Genomic DNA, 26,488 nt, shown 5'->3' with positions numbered 1-26,488 from the left:
AAGCAAGGGAGACTGTGGCATTTGCAGAGTACAGCGTTAAGTGTGTGCCTGAGTGCATGTGGCAGGTATAGATGCAAGATGAGATGGCTACTTATACAGTTTAAGATTTCTCTTATATATATTTCTTCTTCCTTTTTTCTCCCTGTCTCCTTGCTTCCCCTCTCCCTCCCCACTCCTTTTTCAGTTGCTGGGGATGGAACCCAGGGCTCCATGCACGCCAGGCCAGCACTTTGTCACCATACCTCCAGCTCCAAGAATTAAAAAAAAAAAAAGTTTATTCAGTGTGTGTAGGAGAGTGGACATACATGTGCCAGACACAGTGTGTATATGAAGGCCAGAGGATTACTGTGGGATTTAATTCTCTCATTCCACCCTGTAGGTCCTAGGGATTGAATTCTGGTGATAAAGATTGGCAGTAAATGTCTTTTACCCACTAAGCCATCTCTTTGGCCCACGAAAGTCTTGTTTTATTACATTCATTTTGTCTCCCAATCTACATTACAAAGTCTTTGAGCATAGAAATGTATATATTTTTAATTGTATACATAAAAGGTTTTATATTTAAAAAGTTCTGTGATATCATTTGTGGGTCAACAAAAAGGTGTTTGAACACCTGTTGTTTTCATTTCTCTTGACCGCACGCTTTGAAGTGGAACTGCAAGGGTAATACAGTAATTCTCCGTTTAACTTCAGAGGAAACACCAACCGTTTCCACAGCTGACGCCACATCTGCTATACCATTTCACATTCCCACCAGCGCATGCACGAGGCTTCCAATGACTCTATATCCTTGCCAACCTTTGTTATTTTCCACTTTTTTTGATTACGGTGAATATAAAGTGGTCTCTCGCTGTAGTTAAAATTTGCATCTCCCTAATGACTAACAACTTTCACATTTGCATAATGTTTTCCATTGCACCGCCTCTGGTTTCCACTTGTTCCACTGCGACAGCTTACTTCTCAGGCTAGTTACATCAGCACCGGGGGCCTTGATATATATCCCAGGGCCTAGGAGATAGCAAATCCTGGACAAGGCTTATGTGGAAGGAACAAAAGACAGGGCCCGAGAAAGGGTCTTTGCTGAACTTCTCTTCCCTCCCTTTCCTGATGTAGGAGGCCCGGTCTAACACTGCTTGGGTTTTCTGTTTTCGGAAGGTCTCAAGTGCCCAGCTGCTCTCTCATCTTAGCATTCTCTCAATTCTCTGTCACATTCAACTCTGAAGTCTCAGCTGGAACAGATGTGCACATATAGAATAAGGTATTCTTGCTTACACCTGGGCTCCAGAATCACCTGCTCTGGCCTTCTTGCTTTAGAATGAGCTATATATACACATATAGCCGTGATGTGTCTAACACTCTGTCCCTTGGCATTTGATATCCTTGCTGATGAAACAACTAGTAGCCCCGAGTATACATTACTGAGAGATTACGCTCCAGGGAAATCTTGCTCTATGTCTTTCTTTAAATTAATAAATTAAAATAGTTAATATTTTGGCCCATCTTGTAATTGTTTTGAAGTAGGTATGCATTAAAAATATGAGGGGGATGGCAAGAGGACTCCATGGTTAAGAGCACTGGCTGCTCTTCCAGAGGGCTAGAGTTTGATTCCCAGCACCTATATTGTGACTCACAACCATGTATAACTCCAGTCCCGCAGGATCTAGTGCCCTCCTATGGCCTCTGCAGGGACTACACATATGCGGTGCACAAACATACATACACATGAAACACCTATACATATAAAATAAAGATAAAGGAAAATTAATCTTAAAAATATGTACCATCTTGTGAATTCCCATGTCATCCTTGCAGGTGGATGAGGGGGGAGCACTAATCTTTGTTTCCAAGTTTGGTGTGTGTGCTTGCCAAAGCCAGTATGCCCTCTGTCTTCAGAAAAGGTTAACCATGCCGGGAGGTGGCGCACGCCTTTAATCCCAGCACTTAGGAGGCAGAGGCAGGCGGATTTCTGAGTTCAAGGCCAGCCTGGTCTTACAGAGTGAGTTCCAGGACAGCCAGGGCTACACAGAGAAACCCTGTCTTGAAAAACCAAAAAAAAAAAAAAAAAAAAAAAAAAAAAAAAGAAAGAAAAAGAAAAAGTTAACCATGTCTGACTTTCATAAAGGCTTGTGGATTGTGGTATTGTGAACTATAGACAGGCATGGATTTGGTGCAGGGAAACACTGAATCGTCCAAGGGCTCAGCTAAGACAAAGGAAAGCTTGTTAAGCCTACTCTGTCTTACTTAGCTTTTAATTGCTGTGAACAGACACCACAACCAAGGCAGCTCTTATAAGGACAGCATTTAATTAGGGCTGGCTTACAGGTTCAGAGGTTCAGTCCAGTATCATCTAGGCAGGAACATGGCAGCATCCAGGCAGGCATGGTGCAGGAGGAGCTGAGAGTTCTACATCTTCATCTGAAGGCTGCTAGCAGAATACTGACTCCCAGGCAGCTAGGATGAGGGTCTTAAAGCCCACATCCACAGTGACACACCTACTCCAACAGGGCCATACCTTCTAGTAGTTCCACTCCCTGGCCTGAGCATATAGAAACCATCATATCCCCTCAGATAGAAAGAGGGCAATGATCCACTTTCTTGTGTGGCTTGGTATTGAATATCTGCTTTCCATTCTTTTTTTTTTTTAAATTAAGTTATTTATTTACTTTACATCCAGATAGTAGCTTCCCTCCCTCTTCTCTTCCTAGACCCTCCCTCTAATCTCCATTCTCTAAGAATCCACCTCTCTTCCCTTCTTCTCAGAAAAGGGGAGACCTCCGATGGATATCAATTAGCCTTGGCATATCAAATTGTTGTAAGATTAGGCCCATCTTCTTCTCTTGAGACTAGACAAGGCAGTCCGGTCAGGGGAAAAGGATTCAAAGGCATCAGTGTAGTCAGACACAACATCGCTCCTGCTTTAGGAGTCCCACATGTCGACCCAGCTGCACATCTGCTATTTATGTTTTCAAAACTGTCAATGAAATGGTCAGCTCTTTTTGAAAGAACAGAATACTAAGCCAGGGATGGTGGTATACACCTTTAATCCCAGAATTTAGGAGGCAGAGGCAGGATGCTCTCTGGGTTTGAGGCTAGCCTAGACTACACAGTAAGTTCCAGGACAGCCAGGGCTACATTGAGAGACCATGTCTCAAAAACCAAAACCAAAATAAAAAGAATACTAAATGATTTTAGCAACCAAGAATCACAGTCAAGGATTTTAGCTCAATTTTACTCACTTGGCTTCCCCATCATCTTGCTTACAAATATTTATCTTCCTTCCCACCTAGGTAGGACTGAAGCAACATCTGTGGAAAAAGTTTGAGCTATGTCTGTTAGGGTCAGGGGATACGGGTACGGGTGTTCATCTGTAGTGAGAATTTTGGTTCCTTAAAAAAATACTAATGTTATAGGAATATAGTTTTGCTTTAATGCCAGGTGTGGGGGATGGGGCTGCTTTAGAATGTCCACAGCAGCAGACTATGATTTGCCTCATGCTCTGGCAGGGGCGTGATTTTGCCAGCTGCAGATAAAATGCTAGAGAAGGATGCAGCAGTGACTGCTCCCCCTGCTGTTGGCTGCTGGTTACTGTTTCCTTGTTGGAGCTATCCTGACAAAGATCAAACTTGCCCTAAGGAACTTGACACCCCCAATCAGCAGGAAGTGTTGTGGGAGAAGGGGGGAAGGGAAAAGGAATTCATAAAGCAGCCAAATAGTCCAGTCACATTCTTTGGCTGGGTCCCTTTCAGGGTGAATTTGGGGATTGGTAGATGGGTAGGGTTCGGGTTGGAGGAATGCCTCAGATTTCTTGTTTATCCTTTGCAGAGTCTAATTCTAGCCAGAGTACCTAGAGCTTTGAGCCACCCCTTCCAGGAACCTTCAAGGACACTGGACTAGTATTTGGTTCTCTCAGGGCAGAAGTAAGAACCTTTCCCCCTTGTCTTAGTTAGTGTTTGACAGCTGTGAACAGACACCATGACTAAGGCAATTCTTATAAGGACAACATTTAATGGGGGCTGGCGTACAGGTTCAGAGGTTCAGTTCATTATCATCAAGGCAGGAACATGGCAGTATCCAGGCAGGCATGGTGCAGGAGGAGCTGAGAGTTCTACGTCTTCATCGGAAGGCTGCTAGGAGAATGCTGGCTTCCAGGCAGCTAGGATCCCCATCCTAAAGCCCACATCCACAATGACACACCTACTTCAACAGGGCCACACCTTCTAATAGTTCCCCACCCTGGGCTGAGCATATAGAAACTATCACACCCTTCAAGGGCCTTTCTTTCCCACTGCAGGTTTCAGAAAGCTTATCCTAAAAAGCAAGTTCTCTGATCCTCTTCTCTCCAGGTACTCTGTGCTCATTAGAGGTGTGATTGTTCTCAGAGAGAAAATAGAGCTGAACCCAGAGAGTGGGAGCTGGGCAGACATGCTGGCAGACACAGGCAGAGGTGTGAATAGGGAGAGGTCAGCCCTGGGAACAGACAAGGAACTAATTTCAGATGAAGAGGAATCTTTGTTGTCTCCATTTTCCCGGGATCACAAGGAATAAGTCAGACCCCACAGTTTTCTGGGGAACCAGGGCTTGGGAATTGGGGCCTTCTTTTAGTTTTAGAGCTGTCCCTTAACATCCTGCCACCTTGGGCTTTTTCTCTTCAGAACTAGCAGCATAGACTTTGAGTTCAGATACCTCCTGCCCTTAACTTCAGCATGGCCTTGTGCAGCCTCCAATTTTTTAAACCTGGGACTTCATTTTTATAAAATGGAGCAATAGCACATTCAAATTGTGTTACTTTTTTTTTTCTCTCCAAGAACACAATACCAACAACCAGTTTGAGATATAAAGAAAGGAGGTTTATTTTGGCTCACAGCTTGGGAACATTAAAATCATGTGGGCAACACTGTTTTTTTTCCCTGTTGGATAGGTCTTCTTGGGCAAGAGATGGTATAGGACTTCATATGGCAAGATGCAGAATACATGTATGAACCTGTGTGTCTTCTGTTCTTTTCCCTTTTCTTTCTCTAATTTGGTGAAGTACTATGATATTTTGACACATGTGTTCACAGTCCATTGTCCAAATGAGATTAAATGCATCTATTTCCTCAAACTCACTCCTTAAAAAGCCATTACTAAGTCAAGGATGGAGCTCAGCCCCACGGCCTTGCCCAATCCTAATAACCCTACAAAGGCAAGCCCCCAGTCGGCTAGGTTCCCTCCCTTGAATACTTTTCTCATGATTAAGTTTACAACATAACAAACGCGGGGTACACACTCATGCCACAGTAGTTATGGGAATTAAATAAGAAACCGGTGGGGAATAGGTGATTCAGGGTCAGAGAATACTGGCGAGGCTTAGGAGCAAGGTAATGAAGGTTTGAACCACTGTTTCCATAATGGAGCTCCTCTCTGTAGGAAGAAGTTAACAATAGAGTGCTCATAGGGCTGAGATAAGGCGTCTATAAGACTATCTCATAGAGCTCTGTACAAAAGTGAAGGATTATTTTTTTGTTCTTCAGCTTGCCCTTCAACAAAGGCTGAATAAGTACTAAACTGGCCAAAAAGGGAGAGCGAGGGTAGGAATGTGAATCTTAGCAGGAGCAGCTAAAAACCTTGAATAATCCCCACACTGTTTCTAAATGTTAACAACTAAGCCAGAGCCTCAGGGAACAGTTCACGTCCTGGGAGGAAGGTAAGGACTTGGGAGCGAGGGAAAACGGGGATTTCTGAAGAGGGGGCAAGGAAACCTAGAACTATCAAACAAACCCCTGGGAGACGCAGGAGGTCCTCGTCTGGAGAGGGGAAAAGACAGAGCCTTTCAAGCTCCATTTCTGTGTCTCCCTTTGTGACCTCCACTCCCTTGTGATCCACAAAGCAGCGATGCTGGCCTTGAGCCAAGAAAGGCTGCTTCCCAGTGCCCCCCACCTAGCAGCTACTGGGCACATTCAAATACGCCTAGGGTTGAAGTCCAGAGAGAAGACAGGAGCTCTGCTACACTTTAATGGAGGCTACCTCCCCTTGCTTCTCTTGCCCAGGGAAGAGCTTCTCAAGTCACCTCCCCTCCTTATCCTCTACTTCCCCTTGGTCATTCTGAAATGGGACATGCCAGGGCCAGGGCCAGGGCGCTGCTGGTTCTGGGCACCACTGGAGAAGCTGGATCGATCTTGAGTGTTCCTCTCTTGGGAGCTCAGCCTGTACACTGTGCCAGGAAAATGCTTCCCCAGATTAGTGCTTCCTGGGGTGGGGCAGCAACAGCAGGTGGCAGGAACAGGGCAGAGAAGGGGAACAAAATCCCAAGAGCCCGAGCCTCTGGAACCAGGAGGTTCTGGGGTTCTCTCAAAGTCTCCACCTCAAGCTCACCTGTCAGAGACCAGGTGACGCTCACGAGGACAGACCCCCTTTATTTGACTGCGATCATGGGAGTTTCTCAGTTTGAGTCTTAACTCCAGATGTGGAATGAACTGGAGATTGGAGGAAGGAAGCAGAGGTAGGAAGAGAGAGAGGCCAAGGGGCAGCTCCTGAGTCGGAGAGAAGACAGGAGGAAGGAAATTCTAGAAGACAGTCCAGTTCAAGTACCCGAAGTCCATACTCTATCTAGTAATAAAACCTGCTTGAGGTTTTCCCCAAATCTCTATTTGTTAAGACAAGTTGGGAAAGTGGAATAGTTAGTAACCAGCATGAGACAGGCCAACAGGCAGGACACACCAGAAGGCAATAGGTGCCACTCGGAGGAAGAACGCAGATGTCAGGACAGTCAGGCCAGATTCTATTCATCTCCCTTTCCTCTTGGGACCTCATTCCCTGGTGAGTGGAGGAGGGAGCCAGGCAGGTGAATTATAGGATGGTTTCCACCAAACCTTTCATATATGCCAGCTCTCTCGCCCCTTAGTCCTGGCCCAGTGCCGGGTACCTCTCACCCAGCTTGATCCTTGCCTCACAGTTCATGCAGATGAGGCACTGGCTGGCTGTAGGTGTCAGCATTTTGGATGAACTCAAAGATGAACTTCACCTGGTTCTGGTAGTTTTGAACAGAAATCTTCTCGTTGATTCCATGAATACTGCGGGAAGAAGCATTTCAGGGGAGGAGATATGTCAAATCTGACTGCACAAGAGTTGTCACAGAGCACCGGTTCCCTATCCCCCCATACGACTGATCTTTGGCCTTCTGCCGGGGCAAGGCGAGAAAAAGCTCTGTCAGCTTACCTGCGACTTAGCAGTTGTTTCTCAAGGACTTGTGCTCGTGTACAAGAACAGTAGGGGAAATACGGACTAAACTCTTGGGATTCATCCACTCCTCTATTCTGAGGCCTGTTTCTCCTCGGGGAGAATTATCCCCCTAGTTCTTTTTTTCTAAGGATAGAATCTCCTGCTAGAGTTTTCTCTAAGGTTCTGTTCACCAGGGGTAAGGGGACGCAGAAGGGTACCATTTCAGGACAGCTCTCAAGTCTCTACCTAGGATCCCCACTATCAGATCTCCTGCTCAACCCACAAAGGAGACAGAGGGGTCACCTTCAATTTTAACAAACAAACCCCCCAAACATGAATACTGTGCTGTGATGTTTTGAGACAGGGCCTCTCTATGTAGTCCTAGCTCTTCGGGAGATTGCTATGTAGACTGGGCTGGCTTTGAAGTCACAGAGATCCTCCTGCCTCTGTTTCCTTTGCCCTGGGGATTAAAGGCATGGACCACTGTGACTTGCTTGTGGAGTGCTCTTGTTACACATTCAAATCCTTTCACTCTTGTTTCAAGTGACCTGTGGTGTGGTGAAGAAATCTGGTCTGCTGTGATAGATTGCAGAAGGCTAAATTGAAATTATCTTCCCAGATTTCAAGGGTCAAAATTTGCTGAAGAAACCACAAAACAGTCACACAGGACAGTTAAAATTGGTGCTCACATTTTGGATTTCCATAGTATTCCTTCTGAGAAGGCAAATAACATGCCCACATTTGAATTCAATATGTGTTTGCTTACTAAAGAACGTCAGTGTGCTGGTTGGTGGTGGTGCATCCCTTTAATCCCAGCACTTGGGAGGCAGAGGCAGGTGAATTTCTGAGTTGGAGGCCAGCCTGGTATACAGAGTGAGTACCAGGACAGCCAGGGCTACACAGAGAAACCCTGTCTCGGAAAACAAAACAAAACAAAACAAAACAAAAAATGTCGGTGGGTCTCCTTATTGATAGGTGGGGAAAGTGAGGTTCAGGGGTGAGCATTCTCCCAAAGGGAGAAAGACTCTTCAAGGGGCTCTTCCTCCTTCCCTGTCATGCTTGTTGTCCTGGCTGGCTTTGTGTGCGTCAACTTGACACAAGCTGGGATTATCACAGAGAAAGCAGCTTCCCTTGAGAAAATATCTCCATGAAATCCGGCTGTACGGTATTTTCTCAACTAATGATCAAGTGGGGAGGGCCCCTTGTGGGTGGTGCCATCCCTGGGCTGATATCTTGGGTTCTATAAGAGAGCAGGCTGAGCGAGCCAGGAGAAGCAAGCCAGTAAGGAACATCACTCCATGGCCTCTGCATCAGCTCCTGCTTCCTGACCTGCTTGAGTTCCAGTCCTGACTTCCTTTGATGATGAACAGCAGTGTGGAAATGGAAGCTGAATAAACCCTTTCCTCCCCACCTTGCTTCTTGGTCATTATGTTTTATGCTGGAATAGAAACCCTGACTAAGACAGTTTTGCTACAGAACTCAGGCTGGATTTAAACTTGATAATCCATGGGGCTGGAGAGATGGCTCAGCAGTTAAGAAAACTGTCTGCTCTTCCAAAGGACCTGGGTTTGAATCCTGGTCTGGCACACAGTCATCTGTTCTTGGGTGCCCTCTTCTGGCCTCCAAAGACAATGCATGCAAGTGGTGTACAGATATACATGCAAGCAAAACACTCATAAATAAAATAAGAATTAGTAAATACCTTTTAAAATGGCCATCCCCGTGTCTCAGTCTCTGAAGTGCTAGGATGATAGGCTGCTACACCCAGCTTTACCTAAAGATCTTATTTTCAACAAGTTCTCACCAATCACCTGATCTCTGTCTTTTCAAAGAGGAGTGTGCGTTGGGGAGGAGTTATCCCCACAATCCCTGGAGCAATGATGCCAGTCGGTTTTCTATAATCTCTCTAATTCTTCTAAAGCTGGCTTTCCTCTATTCTATAAGTCACGGAAATGGGGAGGGACAATCAGATACACCTCCTCCTCTCTGTTTTGCTGCGTAACCACGTTCCACTCACCCAGTGAAGTCCTGAGGGTTCAGGAGAATGGGGTTGAACCGGTACATGCCATTGGTGATGCTGGCATAGTGTCGGGTGTCCGTGTTGGCAATACAAATACCTAGAAAGGGAAGAGGAAGAGAAAATGGACTTTATAGGAACATCACAGCCAACGAAGTAAGGGAAGCTGGGTGACTGACTGGGAGCCAATTAGGACCTTTTTTTGGGGGGGGGGGGAATAGGGTTTCTCTGTGTCCTGAAACTCCCTCTGTAGACCAAGCTGGCCTTAAGTTTAGAGATCTTCCTGCTTTTGCCTCCTGAGTGCTGGGATTAAAGGCATATACCACCACCGCCCAGCACCTACAATATTTATTTTCTAAGCTGCCTATTTTCAAATCCTTACAAAAGCAGGAACATGGAATTCCCTGGTAAGCCCTGTGAGATAGTCCTAAGTGGTCCAAAGCTAAATTGTTCTCATCTCATGATGCCCAGGGAGGCCAGTGCTTTCATTTTATCCCCATAGTCAGGCCCTTTGCTGTATGAGAAATTAAGACTCTAGAGAGATCACCTGGCCTTTATTACATATCACTTAGGACAGAAGAAGTAAACAGAGCGGGGCATTTTACTAAGATAAAACACAGTCCTGCCTCGTGAAGCAGAACGCTCTGTTGGTCCTATGTTTTAAGAGATGACTCTGTCCTGAAGGCAAAGCTCAGGTGGGAAAATCATAGGAAACTCCTCGTAGTCTCCTACTATCCCAAAGGTGGACAGGCCAGCTGGTTGGGCTAGGATTTGCCTTGGATAGACATGACCTTTGGGAAAAGGCATTCCCAGAATCATCGCATGTGTGGTGAAATGACTCAAGATGGTATTTAGTGCTTTGTTCTATTTCCCTCTTCTGACTTCAAATGGGTACCTGGGTCTAATTCTGTGCTTCGTGGATTTCTTCCTGTTGATTTTTTCTACCTCTGTCTCAGCCTGATCCTGTTAATGGGATTATGGCTGGTGGTGTGAAAGGGATGAAGGGAGCCTTTGAGGCTGAGACAGGAGGACACAGACGGTGAGATTCAAGATCCAACTAGAATCTGCCTTTCGGAAAGATTCTCCCAGAGGGTTTTTGGCACAGCGATGACTGACTGATTTCCAAATCTCTGGTCCCAATTTGTGGACGTGAGTGAAGATGAAATCCTGTGTCCAAGACCTTCTATGTAGGTTTATTTCTGGCTTTCTGTGAACATCTCCAGACTCTGGTTCTCACAGTAGGTGTTTTAAATTTTATGAAGTTCCCTAGGAGAACCACTGCCAGCTTGGGACAGTATGTTAGAGGATGGGGAAGTCATAGGGACCTGCGGGCATTAGACGGAAGCGGAGCAGGGTTGATGGGAATGTCATGGGCTTAGAGGTTTTTCTGGGCTGATATTCTGAGTCCAGCTGCTGACCTGCTTGTTATTCTAGGATGGTGGGGAGGTAACTCCTCCAGGAGAGGTATATTCTAAGCCAGTCCCCTCTTGATGTCAGAGAGGCATAGATCATTGCTGGCCTAGGTTAAGCAAGTACTCACATTCAACTAATTTATTGTTTTTGTTCCTTTCCTGTTTGAGTTTTTGCTTCCACCTCAAGGGGCAAATACATTTCCAGGGACAGAAGCAGCCAGCTGTTTCCAGGATGAATGGGCTGTATTGGGGGTATCAGAGAGGAAGTAGCCCCAGCTATCACCCACCCCCCAGCCACAGCTGATGAAGCCATTACCGGGGACGATGATATTGACTTCCGGGAAGACAGATCGTATGGTCTCTTGAAGCAGCTGGTAGCCCATGGCCTGGTCATCAGAAGGGCTGATGGGCAGGGGTTCAAAGGATCTCAACACATGCAACTGGACTCTGTCATCAGCCACCGTCTTCTTGACAAGTTCTAGGACCTTCAGTGTAGGAACAAAGAGGGTTAGAGTTGATCTGCCATCTCAGCACCTAAGTCACATCTTTTGTTACAGCGGAGCAGCACTCTGGAGTTTAGAGAAAGAGCTGGCTAGTTTTTTGTTTGTTTTTTTTTTTACAGTAGAACCCTAGCCTTTATTGCCTGGCTGTGGGTGATGTGAGAGCTGGCACTTCCTAGAAAGCATTGCAGAATTCAGCTAAGTGTTTGAGGGGATTGTCTTACAGCTATGAGTCAGATGGGAAACTAATCTGGAAACTGGTTTTTTACCCGCCCTGGGGTTGTGAGCCATGGCTATGGTAAAGTATAAGAGATGGCAGGATGGGAATCTCAGTCATTTCAAGGGGTGAGCCTGCTCCAACCTGAGAGTCTTGGAGGGTTCACCACAGAGTCACACCACATGGTCCTCTCCCCCCACCCCCCATGAGCTGCAGCATAGATGTCAAATACACTGAGCCACAAAGCTGAGCTCTGCATACACCCATGATCAGTGGGGACCTGGAGTTGAAGTTTTTCCTCCTTTGCCTCTTTTTCTTGAGAGGGACCATGAGGAAATTCCCAGAAAATTGAGCCTGAGGTGACTAGAGGGAAGCCAATGAAATCCCTTGTCCTAGGAGAGTACAGACCAGTCCCCCGAGGCTCAGGTCACATGAAGAAATGGACCAGGAGGCTTACAGTGGTCCCCAATCCAGTCAGATAGATGACAAAAAGCTCAATATCAAGCATGTTGGTTGGTTTGAAGCCGCTGCTCTTGGTGGGAACCTCACAGCTGGAGATCACCCGAATGGGGGCACTATTTGAAGTACTCCTCTTAGGCCAATGGCCCCTTAGAAGTGTGCTAGAGGCCACATCTGGAGAGAGCAGTGAAGGTTCCCACCTTTAGCTCAGAACCGAATTGGAATCAAACCCAATGCCCTTCAGGGAGTCGGGGGAGGGTTATAAGAACTCATTTTCGCAGGGGCGATGGTGCATGCCTTTAATCCCAGCACTTGGGAAGCAGAGGCAGGTGGATTTCTGAGTTTGAGGCCAGCCTGGTCTACAGAGTGAGTTCTAGGACAGCCAGGGCTACATAGAGAAACCCTGTCTTGAACCCCCCCTCCCAAAAAAAAGAACTCATTTTCATTCAGATCAATTTTACCTGGCCACTAGTATCCCCAATGCTCCCAATACCGAATCCACTGTGGGTGTGGCTCGATAGCAGAATGCTTGTCTAATGCTTGTCTAGCATGCACAAGGCCCTAGGCTCAAGTCAGTACCTTAAAAAAAATACACACCTCCCCCACATTCTTCACACACATTTTTAATTTTGTTTTGTTTTTTTAGTTTTTCGAGACAAGGTTTCTCTATGTAGCCCTGGCTGTCCTGGAACTCACTCTGTAGATCAGGCTGGCTTCAAACTCAGAAATCCACCAGCCTCTGCCTCCCAAGTGCTAGGATTAAAGGCGTGCGCCACCACTGCCCGGCTTTCACACACATTTTTAACCCAGGGAAAAAGGCTCCTAAGTCATCCCTTAGGCAGTAGATAGGAGCTGGGCCTGCTTTTCTTGCTTCAGGTCACTCCAGGAGGGTTCTACGTCTAGAAACTGAAGAAGATATGAAGATGGATTCCCTTTAGGAAGATTCAAAAGCAGGAGCTATGTCACCCCCATTCCCTTTATCTACAATACTGAGCAAGTAAAAAGTAATAAATGTAGAACACTTAAGCTGTAAAAAACAAAAATCAACTAAATAACTAACTAACAGGTACTGTGTCACTAAGCGCCTTGCCCGTTGTATGCAGTTAGGAGTGCGGGGCTTGGTGTCTATCAGGTACACTACTGTATCCTGAGCAGAACCAGAACAGGAGGCAAAGATCAGGAAAGCATTCATCTTAGATGGACAGTCTGGTGTTGAATCTGAAGAGAGGATACAGAACTGGTAGAGAAGAGGCAAGAGATAGTCCTAGGGTGGAAAGGATGGGGGTGGGGGGAAAGGCACGACAAAAATGTTCTGCTTCATATAGTTACTCTCAGTGGTGTGACTTCAGGCAAGGTCCAGACTCTCTGTACCTTTGCTTGCTCAACTGTCACCAAGGGTTGAGACTCTTCTCCATGGTTACGTTCTTCTTCGTACCATAAGCACAGTATGAGGGAAAGGAATGCGGTTAGGTGTTACAGAAAGCCATCCCTCACACTTATCACAAAGAAGGTAGTCATAATTGGGTTGCTAAACAATGGAATGGTATATATTGCTGACTGCCTGTCATGGGTTTTCCAGTAAGGAGCCTACACAGCTGGATGGAAGCTGGACTTACAACCATGAAGACTTGACCGAGTTTTTAGTCAACGTTCTTACTTTCAACAAACATAACACTCATGAGATAGGAACGTAACTCTACACGCAAGAGGACACCACAGACTGTGGGAATGTGCCGGGGCTGTAGACTGAGAACTAGAAGGGTAACCTTGGAGATCTCTCTCCCCACTGATATAGTTTCCTCCTCCCATTATTGTGTCTCTAATCACTGCTGGAGGGGTTGTGTCTATTACAAACAGACAAACAACTATTATAGCTCAAAGTGGCCTCTAATTTACCATCTGGCATCAGCCTCCTGAGGGCAGGGATAAAGGCATATACCTTTGACTCCAGCAGAGGTCCGGAGGACCTGTGAGTTCCAGGCCAGTGGGGGCTACACGAGGAGACCTTGTCTTGATTGGGATGTAAAGTGAATAAATAAATTAACAGGGAGTAGGGATGCATGCCTATATGCTCAAGTCAACACACCACTGCCATGGCACTTAACTCTGCTTATGTCCCCTCTGCCACTGCACAATCACTTCGTGACACAGCAGCTGGTTACCTTATACCATTTATGTTACCTTATTTATTCGATTCCTTCCAGCTGCTGTCTCTTCTCACTGGACCTGGACCACAGGTACCATTAGAATGGGAATCTTGTCTTTCTTGCCCACCACTATCCCAAGAACTCAGAAGAATGTCTAGTTGGGCCCAGGACTACAGGCCTATAATTCTATCTACTTTGGAGGCTAAGGTAGAAGGATGAAACGTTCAAGGCCAGCTTGGGCAACTTAGCAAGGCCCCGTTTCAAAATAACAAAGTGGGAAAAAGTGGGGAGAGGCTGGGGATATAATGGGGGGCCCTTGCCTAGCAAGTGTGTGGCCCTAGCCACCTACCTCTAGACTGTAGGCAAGAGTAGATGGAAGAAGAGAATTGTGGCGCCCGCTGGATCCGGCATGACACTCTGAGCATGTGGCCCCGGACAAGAGAGAGAAGTGACCAGGACAAATGGGTCCTTTGAGTTTTCTAAAATGGATGGAGACTTTCCATCTCTCACTGGGGCATGTGGCCAGGGTGAGTCCAGGGGATTCCAGAGGTGTCATCAGATCTGACCAGGAGGGAGGGAAGGCCTCTGTGGTCAGGAGGGGAAAGTGCCAGAACCAGGAAGATGAAAGCTTGAGCTGGTGGGAAACAGCTTTTGGAAAAGGATAGAGTTAAAATGGGGTGGAAAAAAAAAAAAAAAACTGGTGGAAAGCTCAGTGGAGGAAATCCAGTGATTTCCTGGTCCTGTGGGCTGGCCTCCCTCCCGGGAGGGGACAAGGTTGGCACCTGACGGAAAGCAGCTGATTCCAGGATTCACATTGAGCTCAGTCCCCTTCCCCCCAGGGGCCAGGCAGGCTGCTCCTCAACTCCTGAGTCTGAGGAATGCACCTCCCTCCTTGTACAGGGACAGATGACTCTTATATGGGAGGAAGAACTCTTAAAAGCCATCGGATAGAAATCTAGGTGTGTCGGACCCTTGAGGGCAGGATCAGAGTTCCTACTGTATCCTAGAATGTATTATCCACCCAGGTGTTGGCTTGCCCTTTTTTCATTTTGTTTTTATTGTCATTTTGAGTGTGTGTGTGAGTGTGAGTATAGATTTTATAAGTGGCAAGTGCACACACGCACGCGCGCGCGCGCGCGCGCACACACACACACACACACACACGTAATGTACAGATCAGAGGTTGATGATGTTGGGTGTCTTTCTCTATTCTCTGCCCTTTCATTTTATTTTATTTTATTTTATTTTATTTTATTTTATTTTATTTTATTTTATTTTATTCTATTTTATTTTATTTTATTTTGGTTTTTTGAGACAGGGTTTCTCTGTGTAGCCCTGGCTGTCCTGGAACTCACTCTGTAGACCAGGCTAGCCTTGAACTCAGAAATCCGCCTGCCTCTGCCTCCCAAGTGCTGGGATTAAAGGCATGCACCACCACTGCCTGACTCATTTTATTTTTGACACAAGATCTCACTGTGCAGTCTTGTCTGTGTGGTGGTTTGAATAAGAACGGCCCCCGTAGGTTCATATATTTGAATGTTTGGTTATCAGGGAGCGGCACTACTTAGAAGGGTTAGAAGTAAGTCACTGGGGATGAGCTTTGAGGTTTCAAAAGCCCAAGGCAGGGCCAGTGTCTCTCTCTTCCTGGTGATTGGATCCAGATGTTGAACTCTCAGCTCTGTCTCCCTGGCACTAAGTCTGCCTGGAGACTGCCATGCTGGACTGAACTTCTGAATTATAAGCAAACACTTTCTTTTATAAGAGTTTGCTGTGGCGTGGTGTCTCTTCACAGCAATAGAATACTGACTTAGACAGCTGGCTTGGAATTTGCTATATACACTAGGCTGGCCTTGAACTCAGGGTTTTTAACCTGCCTTTGTCTCCCAAGCACTCGGGCTAAACACACGCTCCATCTCATACTGGTCTGAGAGCTCACCAACACAGCTAGACTGACCAGTAGCCAGCAAGCCCCAAGGATCCTGCCCCCCCCCATCTTGCTCTCCAAGTGCTGGCTTACAGAGGAGCACCGCTTGCCTGGCTTTTCTGTGGGTGTGGAATCCACACCGAGACCCTCAGGCTTACACTACAAGCACTTCCTACTGAGCCATTTCCCCAGCTCCTGCTGCTCTTCATTGATCTACTTGGTTTTGTTGTTGAGAATTTCATACGAGTACTATATTTATATCATTCTACCCTCTAACTCCTCCCATATACCCATATTCTTTCAAACATTCATGGCCTCTTATTCCTTATCATTGTTTCACATACACACACACCCACCCACACCCCGCTGAATTAATTTAGTGCTGTTCATATGCGCTGTTGTTTTTGAGGCAAAGCCTCTAGCCTAGGCTGCTCTCAAACTCCACTTACTTTCCCATTTACCCTACTCTTTGGCCTTAACACCATATTCTTAGCAACATCTTTTTTTTTTTTTTTTTTTTTTTTTTTTTTTTTTTTTTTTTTGGTTTTTTGAGATAGGGTTTCTCTGTGTAGCCCTGGCTGTCCTGGAACTCACTCTGTAGACCAGGCTGGCCTCGAACTCAGAAATCCGCCTGCCTCTGCCTCCCAAGTGCTGGGATTAAAGGCATGCGCCACCACCGCCCAGCTTCTTAGCAACATCTTAATGGTCCTTAACCCCAGCTTGAATTTCTATTAATAAGAAAAGACTGTGGGACCTTCGAGGTGGCTTTGTAGTGGCCCTGCGGGAATCTGTTTGCCTCTGATTATTACAGCAGCAGTAAAGAGTTACAGAAGGAAACAGCCCCTGGAGATGGATTATTGGATATGTACTCATAGGCACATTGATAAGCCACTCAGTTGCACCACACCCCAGTTTTCCCTAGCTGAGTGAGGACAGTATAGTTCCTACCTTACTGGGTGGTGTGAGTGCATGAATCTGTCTACCTAACGATGGTACCAAGTACACAGCAATCTCACAAACCATTCTAAAGATTTGTATTTGTTTCCCAAACCAGATGTCTGCCATCTTATGTAGTTGGTGCATTGGGACTTTTCAAATCAAAGCCAAAACCAAAACCAAAATCAAACCTTAGGTATTGAGGGTCCTACTTCTTGATGCTGGACTTGCTCTTTGGAGCATAAGTACATACCTCATGTACTGTCTGTGAAGGGTGAATTCGGAAGTTGATTGTAGCCTGAGCCAACGGAGGGATGACATTCACCTAGACAGAGAACCATGTTATCTCATCTGAACATCGTCCATAGCTGGCCCCTGCTCAGGAAACACCAGCTATCGCCAGGAGGAGCAGAAGCAGTTGCTCTCTGGTTTAACCTGGAGTCTGCCCGTGTCTTCTCCCAACCCTCCACCTGCCATTACTTTCACTTTTAGGGTCTCTGCTTTAGATGAGTTCTTTGTACTTAATGGTTCCTGGAGGGAATCACAGAGCAGTTCAGAGCAGGACCGCTCTCCTTGCAACTGCCTAGATGACTCTGTTCTGTGCCACTGGGAGGCTTCTGTGTGCTTGTTCCCAGGACCCCTGGCCATTTTTGCTAGCATTAGTGCTTATTTGTGGTGGGATACCCAGAGTCTCAAGGCCTCTACCATAGTATGCTGTGTGGTTTTTTTTGTTTTTGTTTTGTTTTTTTGAGACAGGGTTTCTCTGTGTAGCCCTGGCTGTCCTGGAACTCACTCTGTAGACCAGGCTGGCCCCGAACTCAGAAATCTACCTACCTCTGCCTCCCGAGTGCTGGGATTAAAGGCGTGCGCCACCACCGCCCGGCCATAGTATGCTGTGTTTAATCCCCGAAGGGAACACAGCGGTGATTGTTTTACATGTCTGGTTACAAAAATCTGCCAATTGTTTTTGTCTGAACCTATGATTAGTTGGAGTAGATAGGCCACAGGGCCATTTCCTCTATGACTTAAGAGAGATTTCCTTTATCTTTTTGTGGACTGCTAAGAAAGCCAAAAGCACCGGGTACAGGAATGCACTGGGTTATTTACAAACTGGCAGTGTGGCTTTTGAGTATCCGCTACCTCACTGTGCCTAGGCTTTCCCAGCTGACATTTAGGGGGCAATGCTGCTTACAGAGCTCTAGTAGAATTAAATGGAGTCCCCCATGAGTTCCATAGAGAGAAAACCACAGGTCAAATGCAAGAGCACAGGACTAATATATTGGTGCCTAGCTGGAGATACATGACTATTTGGAAGAGCAGCTGGTGAAGATAATCTGGGTCGGGCCAAGTTTGCTATGCTAGAAGTAAACTTGGAGGCATCATCCACTTGTAGCAAGCCTGGGACTGGGTGCGTGGCACACGCCTTTATCAACAGCACTCAGGAAGCAGAGGTGGGCAGGTATCTGTGGGTTTTAGGCCAACCCAATCTACACAACAAGTTGTAGGCTAGCAAGGGCTACACAGTGAAACACTGCATACAAAACAAAACTTCAAACCCAAATCAAACTTGGATTCCGGGTTAGTACAGTTTCTCCAGATCATGTAGTAGTCTGGAAAATGATGGCCCCTGGAGTGTGCTGATGACACTGAAGGCTAGGGGTGGGTCTAAGTTTCTTCAATGTAGGGTCCGTGCCTACATTGGATAGGCTTGGTCCAGTAACAAGAGATGCCCGCTACTAAACAACTGCAAATGGGCCAACTTACTGAAAACAAAATACTGTCTTTCTAGAATCAGAGCTTATCAGACTAGTGGTTCTTTTTTTTTTTTTTTTTTTTTTTTTTTTTTTTTTGGTTTTTCGAGACAGGGTTTCTCTGTGTAGCCCTGGCTGTCCTGGTGCTCACTCTGTAGACCAGGCTGGCCTTGAACTAAGAAATCCGCCTGCCTCTGCCTCCCAAGTACTGGGATTAAAGGCGTGCCCCACCACCACCCAGCTTTTTTTTTTTTTTTTTAAAGATCTCTTTACTTATATGTAAGTACACTGCAGCTTTCTTCAGACACCCCAGAACAAGGCATCAGATCTCATTACATACGGTTGCTGGGATTTGAACTCAAGACCTTCGGAAGAGTAGTCAGTGCTCTTAACCACTGAGCCATCTCTCTAGCCCCCCCCCCTTTTTTTTAAAGATTTATTCATTATTATAAATAAGTACACTGTAGCTGTCTTCAGACGCACCAGAAGAGGGCCTCAGACCTCATTTCGGGTGGTTGTGAGCCACCATATGGTTGCTGGGGTTTGAACTCAGGACCTTCGGAAGAGCAGTCGGTGCTCTTACTTGCTGAGCCATCTCTCCAGCCCCCCCCCCCCCCCCCCCCCCCCATTAGTGATTCTTAATTCTAGGAAAGGAGACTCCTATAGAAATTATAGTTACTGAGGCAGATTTTGGGAGAAGATATAGATTTTATAAGTGGCAAGCGAGTATCTCTTTGAACATACATTAATCATCCATTGAATTAATTTGGTGGATAAATCTTTAAAAACAAAGATGTTAAAAAAATAAAAAAAAAGGGATTACTTGGCTGGTGATCTCACTCGGGGGTAGAGCTCTGACCGGGTAGAAGGGCATAGCACTACCAAAAAAAAAGTGAATAAAAGAGAAAGAGAGAGAGAGAGAGAGAGAGAGAGAGAGAGAGAGAGAGAGAGAGAGAGAAAGAGACCTTTAATGGTAAAGGAGGTTTGAAAGTTTTAGTGCATATGACCAAAGTGCTAGGGAAATATAAAACAAGTGGTGTTATTCAGGGCATGGGTTAGGAGACCCAACTCCCTCTACACATACATAGATCGATGTGACCAGCACTCTCAGTGGCCTGTGGGCCTCTGCTGGAGCCTTTGCTCTTGAGGCTTATCCCACTGATAGCAAGGAAGAGTGGCAGGGGACAGCGGTGGTCCTTCCTGTTATTCACACTGGCCACAGCAGGAAGGGAAAGGCCCCAGATAAAGCCAAGGGATAGAAGTGCAGGCGTAGCTAGAGGAACCGATCACCTTACCTTGATGCCCGCATTGAACATGGTGAGGGCTGTGGTTGTTCTGACCAGCGCATTTGTTATGGGATTCCTCTCCATTAGCCTGAACCAAAAAGGCCATGGTTAGACACCAGGAAGAACTGTGCAGTGGAGAGAAAGGAAAGCTTGGGATTTCACTCTCTTTCCTAAACTTTAGAGATCTTCAAGCCCAAGAGAGACATGAGCTATATATACATTAACAACATGAAGTGTCTGTAGCCAAGGGATGAACAGTCAGGCCAGGGAAGCCAAGGCATGGGGCTTGGGAGCGGATATTTGAGGTGAGAGATTTAGAGGAATAAACGTAATCTATTACCTGCTCACAATGGGACGAAATAGCCACAGGTTCCTCAAGACCATATTGGCAGGGAAGGAAAACTGAAAGGGAAGGAAGAAGGTTAGCAGGAGGAAGTGGGCCAGCAGAGCGGGGATGCTGTTGCTGAGGCCCGAGTCTCTCTACTTCAGGCCTACCTCGGGGCCCTCAGAGCTCAAGTCCCCACTGAGGTCAGCTGGCCCAGTCTGCATGAAGCTGGAGTGAGGCATTTTCCCACCTGGGTGGGCGTATCTGAGTATTTGGAACAATTGCTCAGCATCCTGAAGGATGAGTGGGAGCCAGCTCTCAAGGGGACTGGGGAATGCTAGGCTGTAGGGCCTCAGCTATGTCCCATGAACTTCAGACAGCAAGCCCCTTAATGGCCCAGCGGCTGGCTGGGAATAGGTGAGAATGGACGGAGACCCGACTGACACAGAGGCCCTTTCATTACTCTACAGCTCCTTCTCCATCCCCTTTCTGCTCTTCCTCCATAGCTTGCCAGGAGCATGCAAGGTTCCTCCCACACCTCGTTTGCCAGTAGCTTCAATGTCTTCTCCAATGGCCCACTTCCAAACATGTTCGGCATTGGTGTCTTCTCCAGTCTGGAAGAGAAACAGAGTTCTCAGGATCTCGGGCCTCTCCCAGACCAAGGTCAGCATCTTGAAGATAAGGGAGATGGGTAAAGGTTTTGACAACCTTGCTCAGGCATGAGCCTGCCTGCCACCCCCACCAACCTGACCTGAGGAACCAGAGCTCCTTCCCTGGTCACAGGTGTAAGTCAGGACCATGTCCTGCCTTTATACTGCTTCTCTGCACCCTGCGTCCAGTCTCACGGTGCTTACTAAATTGTGCCAGGACTGCCTGTCTACTCTACCAACTGGGCCTTCCTTAGGACAAGGGCCATCTTATGTTTTGACTGTATTCCCTCACACAAAGCCTTGCTACATGGTGGCTATTCATTCACTATCTGGATGAACACAGCTCTCCATTCTGGTTAGGGTTAACTATTGATGAAGCACCTTGACCAAAAGCAACTCGGGGAGGAAAGGGTTAATTTGGCTTACACTTCCACATCACAGTCCATCATGGAAGGAAGTCAGGACAGGAACTTAAACATGGCAGGAACCTAGAGGCAGGAGCTGATGCAGAGACCTTGGAGGGGTGCTGCTTAGTGGCTTACTCCTTCTCATGGCTTGCTCAGCCTGCTTTCTTATAGCACCCAGGACGGCCAGCCCAGGGGTAATACCACTCCAAATGGAGTAGGTCTTCTCACATCAACCACTAATTAAGAAAATGCCCTCCTGGTTTTCATACAACCAACACGTATGGAGGCATTTTCTCAGTTGAGGCTTCCTCCTCTCCAGTGACTCTAGATTGTGTCAAGTTGATAAAACCAGATAGCACACTTCTTTTTACTTTGCTAAGAGAACCTAGACATAGTTAGTGCTGCTCTTGCAAACCCTGACTCTTCATCCACAGTCATTGTCCCTTATTTATCTTTGTCCTCCTGCCAGAGCAGTTGGAGAATTTAGACAGTTTTACTAGTCACGGCCAACTGCTTGGCTAGGCTTTGGTCTACTAGCCTAAGGCTTTGGCATGGTTTTTGTCAACTGGTTCCTGTATCTCTTCTAGTTTTACTGATAGATTTTTTTTTTTTTTTTTTGATCCCAGGACTGTATTGGTGGGTATTCGTGGCGCTGTCCCTCTTGTAGCCTGCACCTCTTCTCCCCAGGCCAACTTCAGGGCAGGAAGCACAGGCAGGCTCTTCAGTCTCAGAGTGGGTAAATGCCCCGTCTTCCATCCAAGGCCATCCTGGGAGCAGAGCCAGGACCTGCTTACCGGCTGACAGCGGCAGAGAGGATGCCAATGCTCGTCTCCTTTGGGGGAGCTGAAGAGTGGCTTGGAGTCATGTTCACTTGCAGCATGAGGTCAAGAGCACCCTTCTCGGTGTTTGAAATCCTATGGGAGAGGATCAGAGGTGAATCCTCGGACCGCCTCCCCGACAAGTTATTCCGCAGACCCACAGGTCCACCTGTATGATGGTCTGGTGGTTCTGGGAGGTCAGCTTCTTGCTGCTTTGAAAAAAAAAAAAAAACCCAACACTAGAAGAAGCCAGGACATGTTGAAAAGGAGAGAGAACGGTACAACAGATATATCTGAGCATGCCTTCCCATTGGCAGGCTGCGTTTACCTCAGATGGAGCGAGAACCCTTCAAAGGGTAGAAGGTGGGGTGCTCCACTTACATGGCAACCGGCTTCTTGAGGTTCGGAATGAAGCCTTCCATGATGAAGCTCCCTTCGTCCACAAGGAAGGCTAGCCGGACACCCCTTGCCTGTAAAAGTGCTGAGATCTGCTGAGCCCCCTTTGTCCCAGACACCTGTGAACAGAAATCCCCAAGCCACAGTCTTTCTCAGCCAGAAACAGACAGAGACAGCAAATGCAGATTCTCTTGTCGCTCCAGAACCTTCCTTCCTAGTCTTATTCTGGGGGTGGGAGGCACTGAGATGACTGTCTCGCAGAACTGTTCAATGTCAGAGTCCCTCCGGGCCCTACTAATTTCAGAAATGAAACTAGGACCTAGACAGTGAAGCGATCGCCCAGGTTTAAAGCCAGGGGCATTACTGCAAAGAAAACAACTCAGTTCTCTTTCTTTTGAACTTAGGTTTCCTGGGGTACAATTGCCAGACTATCTGTTTGCCTTAGATATTAGCAGGCGTTTGATTCTGGCGCACAGACACACAGAGAAACTGGCAGGCGGCTATAGCATTTCATGGAACCTCTGTGACTGATGGGCATACTGAATCAGGGTAAAGCATCCTACCTCCGGAAGGGGCCTCAAGACAGGGAAGGTGGCTTACCTCCTCATCATGGCCCAAAGCAATGAAGAAAGATCTTTTGGGACTGTAGTTTCTGATCAACAGGAGCTCCAAAGCATACAGGATTGACTAAGATTCAGAAGAAGAGAAAGGCTCATTAACTAAGTTGGGTGTCGAGGTACTCCTCAGGGATGGTGGAACTAAATCTGATAGACTGGCTTTCAAGAGAACAAATTCAGGTGATCCAGAGCTCTGTAGAAACCCCTTACCACCCAAGAAAAGCATGTATTTGTCAAGGTCTGCTGAAAGGGCTCCTGTGCAGGGAGAGTCATCTGCCCCCCAATTCCTACGTGGTTGAGAAATCAAGGTTCAGAAAAATGGAGTAAAAAACCGATAACTACCATCCGGGCCTCCACCACCAATTCTTTCAACATAACCTCCTTCTTCCCCCAAACCAGCCGAATTAATTCCCCCATCCCGACTGAACCATGGGCCCTAAGTCAGATAATAAACATAGCACTCCTGACCATCACAGAGTTTTTGTTGTCCAGCGCACCCCGGCCATGGATAAAGCCATTGCGCTCCAGGCCTGAGAACGGGGGCACCTCCCATCCTTCTTCAGATACAGGAACCACGTCAAAGTGAGCCATGAGCATGTAGGGCTGCAAACTCGGGTCCGAGCCTCGGACGGTGAACAGGTGGCTGTATTTTCCCACGACTTCATGTTGGACAAGGGAGCTGTGGAACACTGTAGGGAAAGCTTGAGGAGGAAGGAGGAGAGTCAGTAAGCAAGCCAGGGCCATGGGGCAGTTTCTTTCTCTTTCCCTACCAGTTCCTGTTCCCAAGTCTTTTCTTTTTCTTGCTTTCTGTATTTTTTTTTTGAATATGAATGCCCCTTAGATCTAAATTCTGATCTGTCTATTCGGTTGCTAAACTTCCTCTTCCATATATGTATATACATTTTAATACATATGTGTAGATATATAATATATATGCAATATACTGTATATACACACACACAGAGACATTCCCTCCAGGATCCAACCCCTCCTATTTTAATATGCTATTTACAACTGTACCATTAGGGGCCGGAGAGATGGTTCAGAGGTTAAGAGGATTAGTTTCTCTTGTAGAGGACCCAGGTTCAGTTCCCAGCATCCACATAGTGACCCACAACCACCTGTAACTCCAGTTCCAGGGGAATCTGACCCCCTCCTTTAGCCTCTGAAGGGTCTGTACACACACAGTGCATAGACATACATGGAGGCAAAACACACACACACACACACACACACACACACACACACACACACACATATACACACACATTATGGGTAATAGCTCAGGATCTGACTCATTCTAGCCCAATATGCTATCACACGTTGACAGTTTTACAGAGGAGGGTTGTGTTAAAATAGGAATGTAATAGTTTCTAATATCCAAATTATTCAGAGGTAAACATGATCACTATGTACAAAATTCTAAGATCTTTTTCTTTTAAGAAAACTTCATGGGCATGTGCCTGCAGTCCCAGGGCTCAGGAGGCTGAGGGAGGAGGACCTTAGCTGAAGGCTAGTTGGGGCCACACAATAACACCCTGTCCCCAAAACAAAACAGATGGGGGTGGGGCAGACAGAGAGACAGAGCCATATGCAAGTGTCTTAGTGCTACAATTGTTGTGATGAAACACTATGAGCAAAGCAACTGGAGCAGGAACAGGTTTAATTAGCTTACATTTCTTTTACCACTGTTCATTAGTGAAGGAAGTCAGGACAGGGTCTCCAACAGGGCCAAAACCTGGAGGCAGGAGCTGATGCAAAGGCCAAGGAGGAGTGAGGCTTGCTCAGTCTGTTTTCTGATAGAATCCAGGACCACCAGCTGAGGAGTGGCCCCACCCACAGTGGGGTGGGCCCTCTCCCATCAATCACTAAGAAAAATGCCCCATAGGCTTATCTACAGCCCAATTTTCTGGAGCATTTTCTTGATGGATGTTCTCTTCTCTTCACAACTTTAGCTTGTGTCAAGCTGACATTAAACTATCTAGCAGAGCAAGTTTTTATGTTTTTGTTTTTGTTTTGTTTTGTGGCAGGCTTTCACCATGAATTTAGAAACCCATGATCCTCCTGCCTCAGCCTTCCAAGTTCTTGGATAACAGGTATGAGCCACCATGTCTAGCTGCCTTTTCTTCTTCTTCTTCTTCTTCTTCTTCTTCTTCTTCTTCTTCTTCTTCTTCTTCTTCTTCTTCTTCTTCTTCTTCTTCTCCTTCTTCTTCTTCTTCTTCTCTTCCTCCTCCTCCTCCTCCTTCTCCTTCTTCCTCTTCTTTTTAAAATATTTTCAATCAAAGGTTGATTGAATCCATACATATAAAATCCATGGATATGGACAGTTGTGTTTAATATTTTAAAAATTATCCTTATTACTTACTTTAAAAAATATGTGTGTGTTTTGCCTGATTGTATGTCAGTGTACTATGTGTGTGCCTAGTGCTTGTGGAGAGTGGAAGAGGGTGTTGGATCCCCTGGAACTGGAGGTGCAGGTGGTTGTGAGTCAGCACGCGGATGCTGGGAATTAAACCCAAGGTTCTCTGGAAGAGCAGTCAGTGCTATTAACCACCGAGCCCTCATCTGCCCAGCCCATGAACTATGTATGCTTTAATTGGCCATTTGTGTAATGCTGAATGCGTGGTCGTTTGTGTTTTAGGATATTATAAATGATGCCATCATGAGGAAAGAAAAGAGCATTTCTAGCCTGTGTTTTGTGGAGACAAAAACTGCTCTGTCCAGGCATACTTCTATATGCAGGTATGGATGTTCTCAGGGCAGACTATTCACATTACTGGCAGGCCTTAGGAATGTGTTAATAATTACTGTAAATGGAGCCCACTAGGTGGAGTGTCTGCATGGCACATGAATGTATAGGGTAGTCGGGGCGAAAGTGCTGGGACAGAGTTCTAGACATTTGCACAAGAGAGTGAATCCCTTGTGTTGCCTGTTAATGGTAGAGTTCATTAACTGATACATATTTAGGGAAAAGGTTGGCGAGTTAAACCCCAAGCCCACAGTTAGTTTTTCAAAAGCTAAAAAGTAAAGGGCAACCTCAGAGAAGGTGACTGTCTTCTATTTATGACAAAATATATCTCCTTATTGCCTGTCAAAGACAAAATCTCCAGTGTATGTCTGCCACCCTTAGCCCTTAGTTTGTAGCTGACCTTTGCGAATGTATTCTCCAAACTCAGCGAGGGCTGTGGTGTTGGCTTTCTCGTGGCTGAAAGACACTGTGGGAATCCGGATGGCACCTGTGGGGATTCAGCGGTCAGAGATGGAGGATTAAGGTTGATAGAGGTTGCGTGTTTCTGATAAAAGTCTGAAACCATAGCTGAATGTGGTAGTGCAAGGCTGTAATCCTAGCACCTTGGAGGAGCAGGAAACTGTCCTAAACAGAAGGCAAGACCAAAACCAAAAAGGAGGAGGAGGAAGGTAGGAATGAAG

The 26,488-nt window shown here is 46.4% G+C and overlaps 1 protein-coding gene across 2 annotated transcripts in view; it reads right to left on the bottom strand.

The window, feature by feature from the left end:
• Window positions 1-455: 455 nt before the first annotated feature.
• Window positions 456-26,488, bottom strand: part of Pm20d1 (peptidase M20 domain containing 1) — a 27,062-nt gene continuing 1,029 nt past the window's right edge. Inside the window, exons 2-14 of one of the 2 annotated variants that reach the window (XM_031381966.1) lie at window positions 26,209-26,295; window positions 23,528-23,760; window positions 23,043-23,129; window positions 22,428-22,561; window positions 22,023-22,142; window positions 20,710-20,785; window positions 20,187-20,248; window positions 19,856-19,934; window positions 17,063-17,134; window positions 10,943-11,111; window positions 9,215-9,314; window positions 6,925-7,049; window positions 456-1,229 (exon numbers count right to left, since the gene is read on the bottom strand). In XM_031381966.1, the coding sequence (XP_031237826.1) occupies window positions 6,926-7,049; window positions 9,215-9,314; window positions 10,943-11,111; window positions 17,063-17,134; window positions 19,856-19,934; window positions 20,187-20,248; window positions 20,710-20,785; window positions 22,023-22,142; window positions 22,428-22,561; window positions 23,043-23,129; window positions 23,528-23,760; window positions 26,209-26,295 (1,343 nt within the window). In that variant the 3' untranslated portion in view covers window positions 456-1,229; window position 6,925. Of the gene's footprint in view, window positions 1,230-4,825; window positions 7,050-9,214; window positions 9,315-10,942; window positions 11,112-17,062; window positions 17,135-19,855; window positions 19,935-20,186; window positions 20,249-20,709; window positions 20,786-22,022; window positions 22,143-22,427; window positions 22,562-23,042; window positions 23,130-23,527; window positions 23,761-26,208; window positions 26,296-26,488 lie in introns of those variants that run through there. The other variant, XM_031381958.1, reaches the window with a different exon arrangement.

Source organism: Mastomys coucha, unplaced genomic scaffold (genome assembly GCF_008632895.1).
Source record: "Mastomys coucha isolate ucsf_1 unplaced genomic scaffold, UCSF_Mcou_1 pScaffold1, whole genome shotgun sequence".
Taxonomy (NCBI): Eukaryota; Metazoa; Chordata; class Mammalia; order Rodentia; family Muridae; genus Mastomys; species Mastomys coucha.
Note: the sequence above shows the minus strand (reverse complement) of the source record. Positions and strands in the feature narration are given on the sequence as shown.